The 19,287-nt window shown below is 28.7% G+C and overlaps 1 protein-coding gene across 1 annotated transcript in view; it reads right to left on the bottom strand.

The window, feature by feature from the left end:
• LOC142327384 (lysine-specific histone demethylase 1A-like) overlaps positions 1-19,287 on the bottom strand; it is a 177,970-nt gene that overhangs the window by 119,347 nt on the left and 39,336 nt on the right. Inside the window, exon 11 of the mRNA XM_075370393.1 lies at positions 18,262-18,410. Coding sequence (XP_075226508.1) covers positions 18,262-18,410 — 149 coding nt within the window. The remainder of the gene's footprint in view (positions 1-18,261; positions 18,411-19,287) is intronic.

A 19,287-nucleotide genomic window follows, 5' to 3' on the forward strand; every position in this document is an offset into this window, starting at 1 on the left:
CCACGCGCCCAACTCGATAGTACCTTATGTCTCCGTGTAGCTCGCTAGTGTGCAAAATTTATCAGCCGAGCCTCATATATAAATAGCTTTTCAGATAAAATAGAATTTTTTGTTAAATTTCCTACATTATTTAATTATAAAATTAGTAAAAGAAAAAAAGAATCTATATAAAATTATCGATTTAATTATATAGATATCTCTGTAATACGTACGTTATAATTAACAATTGGAAATATTAAAATAGATCAACAAAATATTCTTAACAACTGAGGGGATGTGGTCTGCTAAAATCTGACGTAATATCACGAAGAAGTGACATGGATTAAAGTATGAAAACCATAATTTTTCGTTAATGGATGCCCTTTGTTGATAACTTCTATTTGCATTAAAAAAGCACATAATTTTTTATCAAAATAAACATACTTAACAGGAACAACATTATATTAACCTAATATTAAAAAAAAAAATCAAATCAAACGTAAAAGACACGTATCTAACAACTACTTTAAAGAAATTGACTAAAAAAGAAGAAAAACACATGTATAAAAATCTTGACAAGAGAATTCCAAATAAATAATGTAAAAATGCTTAGGTAAACATTTTTTTTCTGATTTACATGAAAAGTAAATATCTTTGTACATTGTCGTGGGCGAATACTAAAATTGTTGATAGACGTTTCTTGCGTTAAGGTTAGCGACCTCGCTGGAACGGTATAAGCTACTATATAACTTGAAATTAAATTTCATTTACAAAAAACTTTTTGGAACTAATTAATTTTTTTATAACAATATTTTAAAACCATTTTTTATAACAACAGATTGACGGCGTTCATTTATATATCTTTCCATGCAAAAGTAAATTCATGTAAACGTTATTTAATATTTTATGAGCACATTTAAAATTTTACTGTCGAGTTAAATAAAATAACAAGAGACACTGAAAAATAACTCGCTACTGTTGGTCAGTCTACATTATATTTCATCAAATTTATCAACCATAAATGCCACACGTTTTTACATAAAATCTTTCAAAAATAAATAAATATTTTCAACTAAGTATTTTTTTCCACATTTTTTACTCGAATAAAAGAAAAAAAGATGACATATGTACTACATAAAACCGTATTGCAAATACAAATATGGTTAGAAAATACGAAAACAACTATACAAACTGTCTTTTACGAAAAAAAATTATTTTTTATTCCAATTCTTGATTCATTTTCTAAATATGAATGTCAATGAACTTAACAGTAAAATTTGCTTAAGGGCAAAAAACCAAATTTTTTTTCATCAATAAAGATGATAGGCGTGTCCCTTTAAAGTAATAAAAAATTATTATAAAAATGTACCGTATGTATACGTAAAGGGAAAAAATAAACAGAATTTAAATATAAATAGGTAAATTTAAATATTCTGTTATAGAAACAGACAAGTGACTAAAAGAACAGAATTTTTTGGATAAAAAACATTCTTAAGTCAAATTTTTTATTTTTAAATTACAATCAACTATATTACTTTTATTTAGTTGCAGACGATAAATCACTCTCAAATTACAAATTACTACAATGAAAATAAATGAAATTCATTTGTATGTACACATGCTTACTCAATCTTTAAAACCAATTAAGCCATACAAAAAATTATTATCTTCAAGTTGTGTTAACAATTACATACTTCAACGCAAGTACTTTATTTTGTACAATTAACTGTGTTGTAATTTTTTTAATTAGTTTTTTAACCATTTTGATCTTAGTTCACAGAATGTAAAAAAAAAAAAATTTCCTTCATAGTACATATGAATACATTTTAAAAATTTCAGACTTCTTTTATCAATCAATGATTTCACCAAGATTAAGATAAAAAGGAGATAAATAATCCAAATATTATTATCTAATAAGTAAAAAAGAAGTAAACCTAAACAAAATCTCGTATTTTTTTACTTCCTTGTACGAAATAAAGGAAGTATTGTGATCGTGAAAAATTATGGTTTTCGGATTTCAATGGAAATATCCATTTTGATTAGTTTCGGCGTGACGTCTTTACGTACTTATGTATCTCGCACAACTCAAAAACGATTAGCCGTAGGATGTTGAAATTTAGGACTGTTGTAACATCTAGTTGTGTACCTTCCTTTTTGATTGCAATCGACTGAACCAAAAGTGTCCAAAAAAAGCCCAAAATTCAATTTTTTTTTTTGATTTTGGACTTTTTCTTAACTGCAGTAAAAGTCGCCATTGAGAGCTTTTCAATGATATGTCATAAGTGGTACTTATTTTCATTGGTTCCAGAGCCAAATAACATTTTAATTAATGAAATGTTTGGATCTTAAACATCTGGGCACATCGGTTCGAATGAGACTTCCATCTCCTTTTTTTTTAAATTTAAATATATTGATTTATTAATAATTATTCAACTCTGATTGGAAAGTTTTTTTTACATCATTCAATAATAACAATAAAAAAAAATCTGATGTGGACAACACACGACTACCTTGTACGCCTATTAAATTGCATATACACATTTTTTTTTAAATGAAAAGTACATAAAATATTATTTCATTAATAACTTTTTTTTTTTAATAATACTTTTTTTAATTGCACTTCGTACAAGGAAGTAAAAAATATGAAAAAATATCAGAAGTTATTAATGAAATAAAATTTTATGTACTTTTCATTTAAAAAATAATGTGTATACGTTATTTAATAGGCATACAAGGTAGTCATGTAGTGCCCACATCAAATGTTTTCTGTTGAAATGATACTTTTCAAAATATGCAGAAAGCCAGTTATGGTCAATTGTCAGTGTTGTCAAAGCTCAGGCTGACCAGTATTTCTAAAATGGGTTGACAGTTGAACATTAGGCGAGTCATAAGCATTCAACCAAATTAAAATATATGTTAGGTAACATAACCAGAATGGTTATGACATTAGAAACGAAATCACACCCAAAAATGACAAATATTTCCAGTTAAAGTAAGGATAAAATTGCAGATTTTATAAGGAAAGTAAAAATTTAAGTAGTAATTCATTGGATTTTACACAGAGCTAAACATACTGTGTTAACCTACCAGCTTGATCTAATGGTGAACTCATCGTTATAAATCAGCTGATTTTGAAGTCTAGAATTCTAAGGTTCAAATCCTAGTAAAGGCTACTTTTATACAGATTTGAATGCTAGATTGTGGATACCGGTGTTCTTTGGAGATAGGGTTTCAATTAACCACACATCTGATAAACGGTTGACCTGAGACTGTACAAGACTACTCTTCATTTACATTGATTCATATCATCCTCTAAAGGATATATATATATATATATCACTTATATCACTTATCAGTGTCAAAACTACTGAAATGAAAATAAAACCCTTCAAACTGTATACCACAAAGCCTGGCTGTATAATTAACATAATTTCTCCTAGATGCTTTACATAGATCAGATTCATAAGACAAGACTAAGAGTTTAATACAACAAACTAATGTACTCCTATCCGTGAAAAACAATATGTTACATACACACTCTCTGCTCAGCAAGGAAAACCAAATAAACTTAAAAGAAAGGCAGAGAATCAAACACCACACTGAAAAATATTGATTTTCTGTAGCAAGACTTCAAAACTTTTAAATTAAAAGAATTGAAAAAATATTGTTTAACTTCAATTTTTTCTGAAATTCTATTCATTTAAAATAAAATAAATCTACAAAAAATGCAATCTGTATAAAAATAAGTAATAGAATGCAGAGAACACATAACTACTAAGCATGGGTTAAGATTCTCTAAAATTCAAGTGTATGTAAATTTTAGATTAGTTAGATGACGAAAAAAGAATACTGGTTCAGTTTGAAATACATCTATTAAATTAATAAACCTTAATTTATGAAATCATAGCTATGCAATGATACCATAAATTAATAATACAAGAGATATTATTAAGTTTTTTTTAAATTTTAGTATTACAACCTTGAACATGTTAAACATGAAGAAGAATTTTAACAAGGAAAAATGAATGTATTGAACAACAGGACGACCGTTTACCGCCACAAATGAGGAAAAGATTGAGCGTGCACGTAACACGGTTTCCTTAGACAGACTAGTAACTATTGATGAAGTGGCATATTGTCTGGAAATTAGTCACGGTTCTGCCTACGAAATCATCCACAACAGACTTGGGTTTCATAAAGTCTGTGCAAGATGGATCCCAAAACAACTCACACAGTTGCATAAACAAACACACTTAAACATCTGCCAAAAACATTTGGATCGCTATGGTAACAAATCGAACATCTTCTTAGACAGAATCATCACCGGTGATGAAACATGGATCCATCATTACGAGCTGGAGAGTAAATGGTAGAGTATGGAATGGAAACTTCCAAATTTGTCCTGCAAAAAAAAGTTCAAGACCCACCCGTTCGCAGGAAAACTGATGCTTACAGTTTTTTGTGACTCACAAGGCACAGTACTGGAACATAAGGGGAAAGGGGCACAACAATAAACAGTGCGCGTTACAGTGAGATGCTTACTGCCAAGCTGAAGCCTGCAATTTGAAGCAAATGCAGAGGACTGCTGTCGAAAGGTGTTGTGTTGTTGCATGACAATGCCTGTCCACATACTGCTGCTCACATTGCTGAAATGCTCCAGAAACTCGACTTTGAAGTACTGGCTCATCCTCCGTATAGTCCTGATCTTGCCCCTTCTGACTACCACTTGTTTAGTCCATTCAAACAAAGAGGTATTAAGAAGGCGTCGATTTACCTCGGACGAAACAGTGAAAGAAGAGGTATATTCCTGGTTTGCAGCTCAACCGAAAACCTTCTTTTATGAAGGCATCAGGAAGCTTGTGCAACGATGGACCAAGTGCATTGAAATGCAAGGGGATTATGTTGAATAGGGATGTACAAGTAAGTTTCCTATTTGTATTGCAATAAAATTTTTAACTACATTGCGGATAATAACTGACTTACACTCGTACTTAAAATCTAAAACTAATAATGTCCATTTAGATTGTTAAACAATTATTACCATTAAATATTTAGCAAATATAAACAAAGAAATTTTAGGATCGGTTTAAACAATAGAAACATTAGTCGTTTTAGCTGATCCCAATCGAGAGCTAAAAAATCTATATCACTGATACCTCAGCCTAAAAATTTCTCTTGATAAATCTGATGATATTCTGAAAACTATATTCTACATTTATTTATTTAACTGTTTTATTAATTTACATACATTATGTCCTCAGTATCTACTGACAGTGAATGTTCAACAATCACGAATGCCTTCTAGATTTTAGATAGCATTTTTTGTAAATGATGTTTGAGAATTTTTCTGTTTTGTTAGTATGATTAAAAGTAAAACATGTCAAGATTTGAATCAGAGTCCTACAGCAGCACAAACATAAAATAGCTGAAGAACATATATGATTAAAAACTACCATAGCAATATGCACAATAATAAAATTTCAGTATTTTGGTGATGTATTAAGAGGACAAAGTTATGAAATAGAAATAAACATGTTGTATAAAGCTTATGGATGAACATCAGAATTGCAATGATCATATTCTCATCATGTGAAGCTATTGCTTGATAACAGTTAATTGATCATGGAGAAGCAATTCAGATTTATAAATCGCAAATTACGGTCTTTATTAAAAGTTTAAAATATCAAATAATATCAATATTATAGGATCATGAGTAAAAATTATTCAAGAAAGCAATAATGGGCAGTTGATGTGTACAATTAAGTTAGAGAAATAGTTTGATAACAAAACCACAGGTTTTGCAAAATAAATAAGCTGCATAGCTCCATCGACATTCTATTATAAAATGCTACTTACATTTTTTGATTAATATGGATTTACATATTTAGTAATTAAATCTATTTTTACATATTAATTACGTATTAGCATTCTGTATGAAGTAGATAAAATGTACACATTTTTTTGCAACGGATTACATTATTTGTGCATTATACTATACTTCTCAAGACTTTCTTAATCCTATGATGAACATAAGACATCTGAAATACAAGCAGCCCAAGGTATTTTCTCTGACAATAATGACATTCACTAAACAACTGGTCCCTGTGTTGAACAGAATGAAGGTGACACTAGTAGGATTGAACAATCACCCGTATTGCAATAGACTTGTCACGCCAATATGCAATAATATATTAGCTCAGTGATGGAGACAACTCGAAAGGTACTTCACCATCACTTTTCCTAAGCCTGGCTTGAAATGATAGTTATTCTTGAAAATGTCTGTGCTGCTTTCAGAATAACTGGTGTCGCTCAGGTCACCTACAAGTTTTCTGATTATGGCACTAACAAACATAATTAGGATAAAATGATTTTTGATTTATTTTTTTATATCTTCTTTTTGTTTTTTTTTGGTTTCATTACGTGTACCGTACTTTACAAAAAAAAAAAAATTAATAAAAAATCAAGCAACATATCTTACTCAATCTTTCATAAAACTAAATATCATATTAATTAAACAAAAACTTATCAACAAAATCTCTGTCAGTCAAAACAAATATATTTTTTGAGTTAAATATAAAAATAGTTCACGTCCTTTTAAACATTGTGATTATTTTTTTTATATTTAAAAAAAAACGTTTTCCTCAAAAAGCTTATGTTATTTGAAAGTATATTTAGAATCATGTCCACAGATATTTCTAACAATGAAGATGTTACTATTAAAAGTAATAATAAAAATAATTATCTTTTTATCGATTGTAAAAGCGAATATTTATAAGCAGAGAAAATATGGTAAGTACTGAAAGAAATGGAATAACAAGAAATAAATGATACTACCTGTCAAATATTATCCAACCAACTACAGGCCACATAATAATCATTATTATTCTTCATTATATGAAGATAATAAATAAAAATCACGCACATATTTTCTTATTTTTTATTATACAATTAAAGCAGTTAAAATTTAATAAAACAGGATGTAATATATATAAAGAGACGACCAAACGAAGAAAGGAAGCAACAAAAAGTAAAAAATAAGAAACAAAGTTAATAATTATTGCAATCTCGTTTAATGAAGACGTTCGGAAAAACGCGTAGGCCTCATGTCAACACACTCACTAAATAATGCGTTCATTTATATACCAACAATCTTTATAAAGTTTCTTATCCTTTGCCAATCTAAATTAAACAGGTACATGGTTTGCTTGCTCTGTGCACTTATTACATAATCTACCTAAGATAAAGACGCACGAAGTAGCTAACACTAAACCAAATGAGTCTTGCAAAAAAAACAAATATTTTACTCACATTTTTTTCTTTTTATAATTAATTAATGAACAAGTAAAAATCAAACTTTATTCAGTTAGAATATTAAGAGAATGCTTATTATTTAATTAATGAATGATTTGTTATTATTTGTGAAGTATAATTTGGATTTAACTAAATATTTCAAATACTGTCAAAGTCAAAATACTAGTTATACTAATATAGACAACTATTATTAAAAAGAAGAAAAGGGCAAGATAAAGAAATAATTGGTAAAATCTTGACTAATTTACATATTAAATCTTAAAACAATAATCTAAAAAAGTAAAAAACTAGCGAAATGTTTTAAAACCGGTTTTAAAAAGGTATGGCACTTGTTTTATATTTTTACATCCTTTCTCAGTATCACCCTATTTTGTTATCCTTATTCCCTTATTTCTAATTTTTGGTTTTGCATATGTAAGTCCCTGAGAATCTAAGCATGGATCCAGATAAGTATATGGTGAGAATTTGACGACTTGAAAAGTCAATGAATCCCTGGAATGATAAGGTAAGGGATTTTGCTGATGGGCCAACCCACGAACCTATTTCATGTCTAGTGGGTGTAAAATAAATAAGCTTAGTGGATGATGTGCCCAGATTCCGTCCACTAATCCTTCCTAAACTATAAAATGTTTTGGGTAAGAAATAAACTGCAACCCTTTACATTAGGTCCATAAAATCTAGAATTTTTCAGAGAGTAGGAACCCGAAAATTGTGAAGTAAAGATAAATACCAGCATTTGAAGACACACTTTAACTAATTTTCATACATCATCAATGTTTAAATAATGTTGGGTAATATTTGTCTGCATTTCCTCTGGCCATTCTTCAAATAGACATAAGCTGAAGGCATTTTTTAAAAACTACAAACCAAAATTCCGTATAAATCAAAAATGGGATATACAAAAAGTGCTAATATGCAGAATTATATTAGGATTCTGTAACAAGATTATGCATAGAGTAGTTATAAAACTTTTATTATTATTTAATTGAAAAAATTTACTGGACTAATTTCATGGTAGGTTTCTCCGTATCAGAGTTTTGCAGTTGATCATAAAATACTTCAGCTTTAAATTTTCATTACACTTCAATTTTTTTATGAATAATTCATCACATAAACTCATATGATGGAAATATAAAACAAATTTTTGTAGCATATGAGAATATGCCAAGCCTGACCATGATTCAAACCCAGGATAATTTGTATGAGAAGGTTTGATGCTACCACTTCACCAAAATAAGATGCTTTAATCATTACATGATTTTTAAATTTGGTATATGATTATTATTATCATCATAGCTTATATATGAAATAACCTTAACATTAAAAATTAATTTAAATGTCAGGAAAAGATTTTTGAAAGTATATGTTTGGAGTGTCGCTTTATATGGATGTGAAACTTGGACAATTGGAGTATCTGAGAAGAAAAGATTAGAAGCTTTTGAAATGCGGTGATGTAGGAGAATGTTAAAAATCAGATGGGTGGATAAAGTGACAAATGAAAAGGTATTGCGGCAAATAGATGAAGAAAGAAGCATTTGGAAAAATATAGTTAAAAGAAGAGACAGACTTATCGGCCACATATTAAGGCATCCTGGAATAGTTGCTTTAACATTGGAGGGACAGGTAGAAGGAAAAAATTGTGCAGGCAAGCAACATTTGGAATATTTAAAACAAACTGTTAGGGATGTAGGATGTAGGGGGTATACTGAAATGAAATGACTAGTACTAGATAGGGAATCTTGGAGAGCTGCATCAAACCTAGGGATTCCCTATCAAAGATAGGGAATCTTGGAGAGCATTGGCTGAAGACAAAAAAAAAATGAAATAATAGATGTTTGATAATACTATTTTATTTTTATGTCTTAATCATATTTACAAGTTTTAAATTGACACAACAGTCCAATCACAGAATAAAAAGAAAGAAAAATAATTAAAAAGAAAAACCACAACATAGATTTTGCCAATTTATCAACATTTTAAGTTCAGGTAGATGTGTTTTGTATTTTTCACACCTCAGAACCATTAAAATATGTTTGAGGAAAAATAAGATTGATTTACAGATTAAAAATACAAGAATTTAAATACCTATAATAAAGCACTGAATGAGAATGACTTCTATAAAAACCACTCTTTTTATTTAGTCGAAAAACTATCATACAAACATGTCAATGAATCTTTATAATAATATGCAAATTTTGGTAATCATACATATAAATTGCGAGAGCAAAAACTGAAGATTGTAGTACCCAGTTTTAAAAAAATTACTGTTTTGGAAAAAAAAGATTTCTAAATTTAAGTATAAGAAAACTAACAGCAATAAAAACAAGAACCACAGAAGACTTAGTGGAGATAAGAGATACTAATCATCCAGAAAGACAAGATTTATTATCTTCTAACAACGAAAAATCTCATTTGAATAAACAATCAGCTTTGTTTCTATCGAACTTCTATATTATTATCTTAATAGACACAAAAAGCTGTTGATTAAGTTATTCAAATAAACTAAAATAACAGTCCAATTTTACATATAAACAAAAATAAAATATAATAATAACAAAAATAAAATAAAATCTGGCAATAATGTAGCAAAAATTTTTAAATCTATCCACAAACGCCTTAAAATTTAACTCTTTATCAGGCTTAAAGCTATTACTCTTACAAAATAATTTTCTATAATAATCATAATAAGCACAGTAGAGTGATAGCTTCTCTGCTTTTATATGAAGGTTTCAGGTTTGAGTCCCTGTCAGGCATATAATTTTTACACACTATAAAATTTATTATTATTATCTGTTATTGGCCATCAGCCTTTGTTGCTATATATATATATAAATTAATAAAGATTGTTTTATTCTATTAATAAAAAGTTCAAGAAACTGATAAAAATTAGAAATTTATACTACAAAGAATAAGATCTTTCAATAACATAAAATTAGGTTAAAAAGACCTCAACTGATAAAATAATGAGATATTAAAAAAATTAATTCATTTTTTCAGGAAATTAAAAAATTTATCCTCTATGTGCGTGATGTATAAAACAAATGTATAAGACACCTACTTCTAGTAGTAGTATATAAATTGATATGTATAATTATACATTGTATGTAATTCTGTTAGGGTGGATAGGTGTGCTATTCCATGTACAAAAAAAGTTATCCCCTCCTTTCCCTAGACAGATCAAGAGAAACCAAACTAAAATTTTAATCAGAATGGATCACAACATGGATCAAAATCCATATTAATTCAAATATGAAATAGTAGTAAGACACATACACAGATAGTAAACATAAAAAATCAATATAACTACGCAGAGTAAATTACTGAAAATTATATTGAACATTCATTATTTGTAAAGATTATAGAAAAGATGCAGAACCATTTCGGTTTTTTCTCATAATTAGCATTATTTAAAAACTATTAACAAAGGTTAATTACAGTTCTATTAAAGTCAATCTCTTAATTAAAGCCCTTTCCTCTATGCTGTTTGATGGACATAATTAATTTTTAGGAATAAATAGTTACTTTTAACAAAGGTAATAGATTCATAAATTGTAAACAAACAGATAAATTACAATTTTTCATTTACTAGAAATTGTAAACAAAAAACTACAGAGATAATATATGTTGTATTAAGGAATCATTAAATAGGAGTGGCTCAGTAGACAATAAGTGCATTTTTATGTTATACATAAATAATATACAGGTGAGTGAAAAGTTTCCCTGAATTCATTAATCCACTGAAGTGGGAAATTTGTTTTAAAGTTGGCACTAACAGGTGGGTTTGTAATGTTTGATCTTATAGCAAATATATATGCACAACAACCAATAATCTCTTCCTATTTTGTTTGTCCAATGTCAGGTGCTATAAAAAGAACATCATGCATTTTAGTTTCAACATGTAGTCTCAACTTAGTTATTTTCAACCGCAATTAAAGTGCCAAGACTGTGCTGTAGATTTTCCTTCATCAAAAATACCTAATAAGTCAATAATTTCATACATAGCTTGTTTTAGAGAAACTGGTAGTGTAAATGAACAAAAACAGTCTGGCCAGCCAACTATTTTAAACAACAAATCTTCAGAACATGTTTGGGAATCCTTTAAACGACCAATTTGAAAATCGATAAGAAGGCAATCTCGGCATATTGGAATGTCATGTGGGAATGTGAGCAAAGTCACAAAAAATAAAAATTATATCTATACTGTATTCACATAATGCAGGAATTGTGAGAACCCAGTCACAAAAGAAACTCAATTATTGAAACGGTCGGTGTGTTTTGTTTGTAGCAATATTCAGGAGAGAATAGCGGGTCCAATATTTTTCATGAAAACACTAACAGAATATTACCAGATTATATCTGACTTCATAGCTCTGCTAGAAAAGTATGAATGCGACTGCAAGACGGCAACAGCTTGCATAGCAAAAAACACATGTTGCTGCTATTGAGTTCTTTATGGAGAAAGTCATTTCCTTTGGCCAATGACCATCTAGGTCATCAGATTTATCTCCCATGAATTTCTTAGAGGTTATTTAAAAGAAAAAATATGTTCAGAAATAATCCTCCTACAATTGATCAAATCAAAAGAGAACAATGACATCGAAATATCCAATAATAGTGCTGCAGCCATTAAAAAGGCAGCTACTAGCATGAAGAAATGTGTTAATACCTGAATAGCTGAAAATGGAGGATATCTTAAACACTTATAAAAAAATTACTGTAAATTATGATTATTTAATATTTATTTCTTTCATAAAATTTAATAAAGCTTATTCATACTGGAGTTCATGTATTTTTTTAAACATTATTTGCTGATGATAAGTTATTTACATGCAAGCAAATAATGTTAAGTACAACAATCAGTACGATTAGAAAATATTATTAATAAATGGTTAAAAATAAATAAAAGTAAAATTAAGTTTACTATACATTAGTAACTAGTAGCAAATATATATATATATATATATATATATATATATATATATATACACATATATTACTTTGTATTAGTAGTTAAGTTTATTATATATTACAATATATAATAAACAGGATTATACAAAGAGTTAGAATCTGTCAGTGATGCCATGTGTAAGAGAAGACTAGAATTCATTGGTCTGTATCAAGAGGTTACAAGATTCAAGACCTCTGAAATAGCTGGCACACTATAATCTTGACTCGAAAGCACAAAGACAGAATGCAGATGGATCAGAGACATAAGAAAGGATCTGAAAAAATTGGCCTTACACCAGAAGACACCAGAGATGAGATAAATATTAAATATAAAAGTCAAGGACATAAACACTCGCTTCACACTCAAGAAAGAAACTCACACATGAAAATTTTTAATACCAGAAAGGGTACAAAGATTGGAACGTATGAAAGAGTACTGAGAGGATTACAATAGCTGCTTCAAAGACACTTGAATAATGGACTGACTGAAAGTGATCCTTTACAATCATAAAACATTAAATAAAAAACTAAACAAGATTATAATGGAACGAACATTAATGAAAATAATATTATTGAACATGTTAATCATAAAAAAATAATGCTTGGAATAATTTATATAGCAAATTACAATTTAACAAGATTTAGATTATATTTGTAAAATGTCTAAAAAATGCACTTTTTATGTAAAATTAGAAGAAGACTAAAGTAATTAGAAACTGTATTTATTTAAAAGTTTGGTAGCCTCGCATGTAGATTTTTGAGCTTCAATTTTATTTTTGCACAACAAAAGGTCAGCTAAATGAGTAATGCACTTTTTAAAAGTTAGCAGCAATATTAGTATAAAGTTAAATGTTTAAAACTCTTAACTCATTAAATATAAGAAAAGCAAAGTATTATGGTGCTGACATTACGTTTTATCTTTAAAATTAGAAAAATAACTTATTAGGAATTTGTTACAGATGTAAATAAGCATTTTAAGGAAATGATCAGAAATAATAATCTGAAAATAGCTCAGGTTAAAAAGTCTGGTACTCAGAACTCTTTAAGATTTAACATGTTTAAACTTCGTAGTTTTTGTACATTTTTGTTATTACTAGTAGGTAAAAAAAAAAAAGTTGTAGATAATACAGTCTTTTTATGATGTCCATTCATTCATTTATACATTCATGCTAACCATCGGTATACAAGATTTACATTTACGAGCATCTAAAATATATAATATACTTTAACTTCTGATAAGATTTGGAAACCAATCTCAATTTGATAATATCTCTGAGATGAAAAATAATAAATTGATTTAAATTCGGGTCTGCAGTTTGAATATTAAAATCTAAGAGTTTACAGAACTTCTGCTTTTAAAAATGAAGGATAAATCACTACTTAAACCTACGATAATAACAAAAGATTCTTCCTACTTTGACAACATTTTAAGGAGAGAAAAATTTTAAGTCTATTGGTGAAAGTTTTAAGGTACAGATTTCAAAAATTTCTAGTTAAACTTTTAGGATTATTTTTTTATAGAAACCATGCAAAAGTAAAATCTTCATATAATCCAATGTTCCTGGATATTAAAGAAAAGAGAAGCCAATAAAAAGTGCTTGAAGAAAAGTCAAGCAGTTAGATGATTGCAAGATATCCACATTCAATGAATTATTCTTGGCCTATATGAAGTAACTATAATATGCTTTCCTAATAAAGTTTTAATGAAACTTTAATATAATGTAAAACTAAACTTTCTTCATCAAGTGGTCCGTGGGATATAAAACTCTTCAAAGAAAGCTATTTCTTTCAAAACATAATACTGTACTGTATACTCCAGTCAACCAGGACAAAATGTTATTATACCTCCCTTATATAGAATGTTAACTTTTCACCAGCCAAAATCCTGATCTAATCCAGATCAATTATATAAATGAACAATTAGTTTTTCTTAAACCTGAGAATGTAATCTTTACACATTTCAACATAAGCACTAAAAAAAGATTTCTTTAACAGATTTAGAATTTTATATCTGTTTTTTTATCAAATACAATACAATTATAAAGATATATATTTATAAAATGGTTTTACCAATACCTCCAAAGCTAATCTAAGAAGTAAGTTGTGACGAGTAAATGTTCTAACCCTACAACAATTCCATAAGAACTATTGATAGTTAAAAAAAGATTAGTTTAGTTTCGTTGATGTATAGCAATGTGTTCAGATATTTATATGTATATAAACATAAATATAAATACATAACACATTAAAACAACATTCTTATATGTTTTACAGATTGTAGAAAATAATATATCAGACCTCATCTAATTAAACTTTTTTATGGTATCACAAGCTTATTTCCTATAAATACGTAAGTAAGAATAATTATCGAATTAGAATAAAAATACAAAAAATAGAATTTACATTCTTGAAATACCTTTAAAATTTTGTATATACAATTTTAAATGCAGAAAATGAAAAATTCCAATACCCTATAACATATTTTACCAATAAATTGGAAGTTCTTATCTAATCTAAATTTGTAAAACAGCCTCATTTCATTTGCATTAATGATACTGTCATCACTAGAAGTTGCTTTCATTCATTAGCTAACAAACCTGTTAACTAAACTTCTTTCTTTATTGCTTAGTTTAGCTTTAAAACTGGTTTTGACTTGTTTTTTATCAGTGAAGGCAATGCTACAGCAAAACTGCAGCATCGGGTGGCTATGATTAAATTTTTTTTCAATATGGCAATAACTATCTCATTTATTTAACAGATTTTTTTTACAGTTTCTTCAAGCTTAATGTATGACAGAACTACCTAAATAATTACTAATCATTTTTCTGTTGATAATATCCTCTCAAAATACAATAAATATTGTAAAGGAGTAAACTACAGGTGTACAGTATATATCAAACACTGAAACCTCTCAACAGTGTACAAAATAGGAACCAGAAAATTTTGAGATGTCTGTTGTTAAGTGGAAGCCCGGGAAAAACATTTCATTAACCGGGCAAAACTACATAACTTAAACTTCATCACTTTCATCATTTTACATTACAATCTGTAAACATGTGATAATTTATGTAATGACTTAGTTAACAGATAAGAAATTAAATCTACAACTATTACATATTAATGCATACTATGAAGTGCAAAACAGTAAAGTTCATTTATCTGATAACTTAGTGCTGTTCAGTAGGAATATTATTTCTGGCCATATTAATTAACCATGCATGACTGTTATAAAGGATGTACATAATTTTATATTCAATAAACATATTTTTCTAATGAGTCAAATGAAATGCAAGGGATTTTTCTAGGTAAACCATTTTAAACCGCGTGCAATAAAGAGAACAATTGTTCTGCATTCAGGTTTGATATCTTAATCTGTTTTGTTTTACAACTCTGACTCATTTTTTTACCTGGACAAAGCAGAAAAGAATTTTCTCTCTGAAGACACAATTCTGTTTTAGCTTTTACACAGATAGTTTGTCTCTGAATTTTCTCGATTTTATAACTACTCGCTTTTAAACAGTGGTTTTTTTTATACAAATTTATTCTGATACAAATGTAAATATGCCGTCGTGTTATTTCCTCAATTGTTTGGGCAGAACTGATTCACCAGTGAAAAAGAACGTGAAATATTTTCCGTTCCTGGAGAATGAAGCATTACAAAGTGTGTGGTATAAAAATGCGGAAAATCACGTGATAATATAAAAATTGAACATGGCAAGTTCAAAAGTGTGTTTTTTATCTGAATTTAAATTTTGATGAAATAAATATGATTAAATTTCGAATTCAAATGCCAGTATGGGAAAAATGAAAAGAATATATTACTGGCTAATTGATCAATGGAATGAAATTTTCTCTGAACTTATTGACTTCATCTTCAATTATTATTAAATTTTAAGTTCTAAAATTAATTAATCTAAAAGATTATATGATTTATACAAATTAAATGTTTGCATAGATGAATTGTCCCCTCCCCCTTGATAATTCTGCCTTTAATCACATTGATGTCTTGCTTCTGTTTGTGCGCCAACCGCATAAACGAATTTAAACATCATAGCGGGAAAAGGATTTTGGGACGAGCCACTGCGCAACGCTGGGAGTGCGACACCTTGTTACTTTCATCATGCCTCATAACTTTCATATCGTTATGTATTCACAGTTTAAATTATTTTTTATAATATGATTGAAGTTCTTTTATATACATTTACTTTAACATTTTAAAAGAAGTGAATTATTTTAATCTATTTAGGAACTTAGTTTTACATCTTAAGAACTGAATTGTTTACTATATAATATTTTGTATTAGACTAAATGAGCCTTAATAATTACATAAAAAGAAGTATATTTTTACAGTAGATATAATGTGTATTTCTTCTTATTATAAAACAGCTGTAGAACTAGATTAACATATATATCTTACATAAGTAAGAAGACTGAGTTATATAATTTGTTTATCATAAATGATGAGAACATGAGAGGGAACACCAACCTTGATTGATTTCCACTTCTGTTAACTAACTAATGAAGTTTGTTACAATAGCCACACTGTACAATATGCTACTTACTGTATTTTACTATTAACTATATTTTCAAAAAAGATTGGACCCACAATGCATGTTCTACTTACACCAACCCAGACTCCAATTTTCACTTCGTATAAAGATTGTTCATGTAATTCATGGGGGTTAGTTGTTGGCCAGTCATGTATTTTGTTAAATAATAAAACCTTCAACATGAAATCACCATTTGTAAAAAAAAAAAAAAACAAAGTCAAGGATACCTACGGAATTTTGGCCAATAAAATGTTTAAACCAATGACAATAATTTAGTCTTTTGACAATCTGGTTTCAGTTCTTGAAAATACATTTCCCGTACTTTGTACGGGAGAAGTTTCAGCTTTTTTCTTAAGCTTTATATGTGGTAGAAATCTTGTTACTGTGCTAACTTATGCATTGACTTTGACGGACTTTTGGGCAAAGCATCAAAATATCAAGCAGCTTTTATTTGTTTAGTTTAGGTGGTCTTCCACTACAATCAGTGTCTTCAACAGAGCCTGTTGGCTGAAATTTTTAATAAGAGTTCAAACTCCATTGTGCTGAGGAAGAGGAGTATTTGGAAACTTTTCAGAAAAGTTGTGTGCTTAACTACATCACTAAACCTGTCATCTTCACAAAAGACATGTTCAACGAGAAAAATGCATTCCTCTACTGAAAGGACAATTACATTTCTTGCAACTATTGATTCCAATAAAATAAATAGCATGAACCTAAATGAAGTACGTTCAATCACAACTCAGCAACTGATGTCTTAGTTTATTACTCAGCGATGCCCACCTAAATGAAGTACGTTCAATCACAACTCAACAACTGATGTCTTAGTTTATTACTGAACGATGCCCAACAAACCCACAGGACAACCAACCTAACGCTGAAAGAACAGAATGCACCACATAATTCTAAAGCTTACTGTACAACGACTTTCTGAACACACTGTACAATAATATGAGTGGTTGCAGAGCTGTATTGTAACAACAAAGCATTTTTAAACTTGCTAGCTTCTACTATGGTCAAACGGAAACAAAAGTATCCTAGACTGTACCAGTATAATCATTATAAAAATTCTATTCATATGTTTGCAGTTAGCAACCATACCAACAAATATATCTAATAACAACAAAAAAGGAAATCGATATCAACAAATAAATAAAAAAAGTGAACAAATAAGTGAAAAAAATTATTTAATTTCTTTTTTATTAATTTATAAACAAAAATTAGATGAAATAATTTAACCATCAATTGGTGTACATTGGTGTCAACAATTTCATTCATACAATTAGACTTTAATTAAATACTAATAATAATATTGGGGAAAAACACAGTTGGAGTAACTCTAACTTAACACAACTCAAACACTTAACAGAAACTTAATTCAAAAAAAAGATATTGCTTAAGACATATCACAGATGAAAAGCAATCAAAATAGTTTCTTAGATTCAATGTAACAATGAATACAACTTGATCATCTTACCTGTTAGATGGCTTCCTGTAAACTCAAAATCGTCATCTTGATCCCAATGTTTTAGAGATAAGTTGCTAAGTGGCGTTGCATTAGCAAACTCCAAATTAGCAAAATGCCAATCCAAAATCTGACGATCACGAGAAGACAAGTAGACATCACTGAAAAAAAAGTAGAGGTAACTTTTTTGATGTCAGACTAACTAAAAATTCCTAATTTTAGTCTAGTTTAATTACATATGTTTACTTCTTAAATCCCCTTAATAACATTGAAATTGGGTTTTAATTAATTATTTTATATTAGTACTACCTTAATTTATAATTTTTTTTACAACAAACAAATGTAATTGTAATTAAGTGTTAACAGGAAATCTGAGTAAACATCAATGTATAATGCGACATAAATGAAAGTAATTAAAATCTAAAAGACACACAATATATCTGAAGGCACAATGTATTATCTTTTAGTTGTAACTTAGTTTTACTTTGGAAATTAGCTTTACAAAACACTCTGCATTTTGCACCAACACTAGTAAGGGGAATTATTTGCAATGTTGATTAGATGAACAAGCGAAAGAGGGGTGTGTATGCATATACATTGAATTTAGCACATATTACATGAGGTGTGAAAATCAAGCTTATGACAAGAGGAAAACTCATTCATCTACTAACTATTCAAACCCCCTTAACCCATAATTAATTACATTATCATTTTTTTTCTTATCTCTTGTTCCTTATTAAATATATGAATTATGTGCCAACCAATCACACTGGCTCCATCTATGTTCTATGCTATAGGGCAGCTGCTTCTTAACTGATAATAATCAGTGACAGTGGTGGTCATTCAGCCTGCAAGCCTAACAACCACTATTTTTTTTCCATGTATGCACAAAAACCAAAACAGCTGAGGTGCTTATAAGGTAAAGCAGGCTATTCCTGATTCTTAAAAGAAAAAAAAAATCAGTGTAGAGCAACAAACGATAATTGTAGTCAATTCCACCCTAACCCTATCATCCAATCCCTTGCAGAGCTGCTACAT

This window comes from Lycorma delicatula, chromosome 7 (assembly GCF_047948215.1).
Source record: "Lycorma delicatula isolate Av1 chromosome 7, ASM4794821v1, whole genome shotgun sequence".
NCBI classification, from domain to species: Eukaryota; Metazoa; Arthropoda; class Insecta; order Hemiptera; family Fulgoridae; genus Lycorma; species Lycorma delicatula.